This window comes from Vicia villosa, linkage group LG4 (genome assembly GCF_029867415.1).
Source record: "Vicia villosa cultivar HV-30 ecotype Madison, WI linkage group LG4, Vvil1.0, whole genome shotgun sequence".
Taxonomy (NCBI): Eukaryota; Viridiplantae; Streptophyta; class Magnoliopsida; order Fabales; family Fabaceae; genus Vicia; species Vicia villosa.
This window is the reverse complement of record NC_081183.1, coordinates 88,101,443-88,103,747: the sequence shown is the minus strand read 5'-3', so window position 1 is coordinate 88,103,747 and position 2,305 is coordinate 88,101,443. Positions and strand designations below refer to the sequence as shown.

Here is a 2,305-nt window from a genome sequence, read left to right as displayed (position 1 = left end):
ATTATTGATCGTTTGGGCTATTGGGTGAGAAATCTTTTGAATCAGAACTTGAAAATTGGCATGAGGATCCTTTGAAACATATGATAGGCCATGGATTCTTCTTGAGGCTTTAGAACTTGATTTTACTTTGAAAATATCAAAACCCTAGTTTGAGGGTTGTTGTTTAGGAGAGTATACAGTCAGTCGAATCTTGTGCTTCTGATATTCAAATGAGCTTGAGTTTAAAAATGTGGTGGGCAAATTTTGGGGTATGACAATACCCATAACTAGTAAAATAATTTTGGGTGCATGCTGTAGTAGCCCCTAAATCTATCCTGTCGTTTGTTCATGGAAGGTTTGTTGTTGTTACTGAGAACATCCTAAGAATGATGTTTGATCTAAGAAATCCTGAAGGTGTCTTTGAAACGGATCAAAAAGCAGATTGGGATGCCGTTCTGGCTAAACTATATACAGATGTGAAGAAAACAAAGCGTGTTAGAGACATGAAGAATCTTTACATAGTCTGGACCAAGATTCTTCTAGGGTGCTTTTATCACAGAAAAGCAACTCATTCCCCAGATTTCGTCAACAAAGAGCAGCAATACATTCTGTACTGCATTGCCACTCAGAAGAAGGTTGATATTATCTATATAATTTTCAACCACATGTGGAATGTTGTAAGGGACTCCAGAAATGCTTTCAGAACGAAGAAGGGTAATATTATTCCTTTTGGAAAAATAATTACAAATCTTCTGATTCATACCAAGATCGTTAAAGACTTGGAAGCTCAAAGAGGTATCAAGTATCTTGTTACTGATACAGGAAGCTGCTTGAATGCTCACACCTTGAGAAAGATGAATCTTATTCAAGCTATTAGAGTCAATCCTCAACCTCTCCTAGAAGCAAGAAACCGAAGAAGTCCTGTTCTTGCTGAGTTTGAATCATTCTTCAGAAGTGAGCTGCCAGAAGTTAGGACTAAATATCTTAACTCTCTAAAGGAAGATAAAGCCAAAGATGTTCCCGCTAAAGTTAGTCGAAAGAAAGCTTCCACTTCCAGGCCTGCAGTTTCAGAAGTTGCTTTAGAGTCTGCTCAAGAAGTTGTTGTTAACAAAGAAAGAAGGACAAAGCGCAAGTTTGATCGTTCTTCTGTTAACCATGAGAAGGAAGTCCAAGAAGAAGTTGTTGCAGTAGTTGATGAGAATGCTGCTGAAAGAGAAGTTATTGCTGAAGATAATCAGGAAGTATTAGTTGAAAATAAAAATACTAAACAAGAAGGTGCTGAGAGGAAGAAGAAGAAAAAGAGAAAGTTGAAAAATAAGAATGTAGAAGATGGAAAGGAAGTAGAGAAGAAGAAGAAGAAGAGGAAATGAAAATTAATAATAGAAGACTCTAATGAAGAAGAAGAAATCCCAGAAGCTGTGAATCAGCAAGAAGAAGAAAATCAAGAATCAGCAACTCAAGAAGTTGAAGGTCAAGAAGCTGTGGATAAAGAGAAAGAGAGACTGAAGTCTGCTAGAAGAAGGGAAATTTCTCTTGGGAAGGCAAAGATTGTGGAAGAGAAGAAGAATAAGAAGCAGAAAAGACTTGAGGCTGAATCTGAAGCTATTCAGAATATGTCCAAAGGTATACATCTTTCTGAACCTGTCTCTGTATCTGTTTTACATTCAGAATCTGTACCAATAGAAGTTCCGGTTAACCCCCAACCAGAAATTCTACCAGAAACAGCCCCAACAGAATCACCTCAACTCACCCATGTTCTCACACCTCCTTCTTCTCCCCAAACCAATGTTCTTACCCCTCCTTCTGTACCTACCACAAATGCTCTCATTCCTCCCTCTCCACCCACAAACAATGTTGCTTTTGACCATCCCCTAGAAACCCTCATTCTTGATATCCAACCCCTTCAAACCCTTTTTCCTCCTCACTTAAATATCTCCACTTCTCAACCTCCTCCTCATGCTAACCATAAACCCATTCCATCCCCCACTCAAAATAATCCCTCCATCTCCGACCTCCCAAATTCTGTATCACATGAGAAATTGCTTCGTGATTGCAATTACACACCCAAGCCTCGTCCTGAACCTGAGTTTGTGGTGTTAGACTCTGAGAATGAAGCATAATCATCTCTTTCTCTCGATAGAGAACCTCAGCCATACTTCTTTCTAAAACCAAACTCCGCCAAACTAAAATTCAAATTCCATAAGGAACTTTCTGTTTGTGTACATTTTGGAGTTGTAAACATTAGGATGCAGGAAGGGTTAGAAGTCTTGAAAGCTGCATATCAAACCAGGATGGATGATGTGGCTTTCAGAAATCTCTGGAGAAT

At 38.8% G+C, this 2,305-nt stretch overlaps 1 protein-coding gene across 1 annotated transcript; it reads left to right on the top strand.

Annotated features, from left to right (window-relative positions):
* Nucleotides 1-365: 365 nt before the first annotated feature.
* LOC131597485 (branchpoint-bridging protein-like) lies at nucleotides 366-2,099 on the top strand. The gene is made up of 3 exons (XM_058870181.1): nucleotides 366-589; nucleotides 932-1,254; nucleotides 1,648-2,099. The coding sequence occupies exons 1-3, from the start codon at nucleotides 366-368 to the stop codon at nucleotides 2,097-2,099; spliced, it is 999 nt and encodes a 332-aa protein (XP_058726164.1).
* Nucleotides 2,100-2,305: the final 206 nt, after the last annotated feature.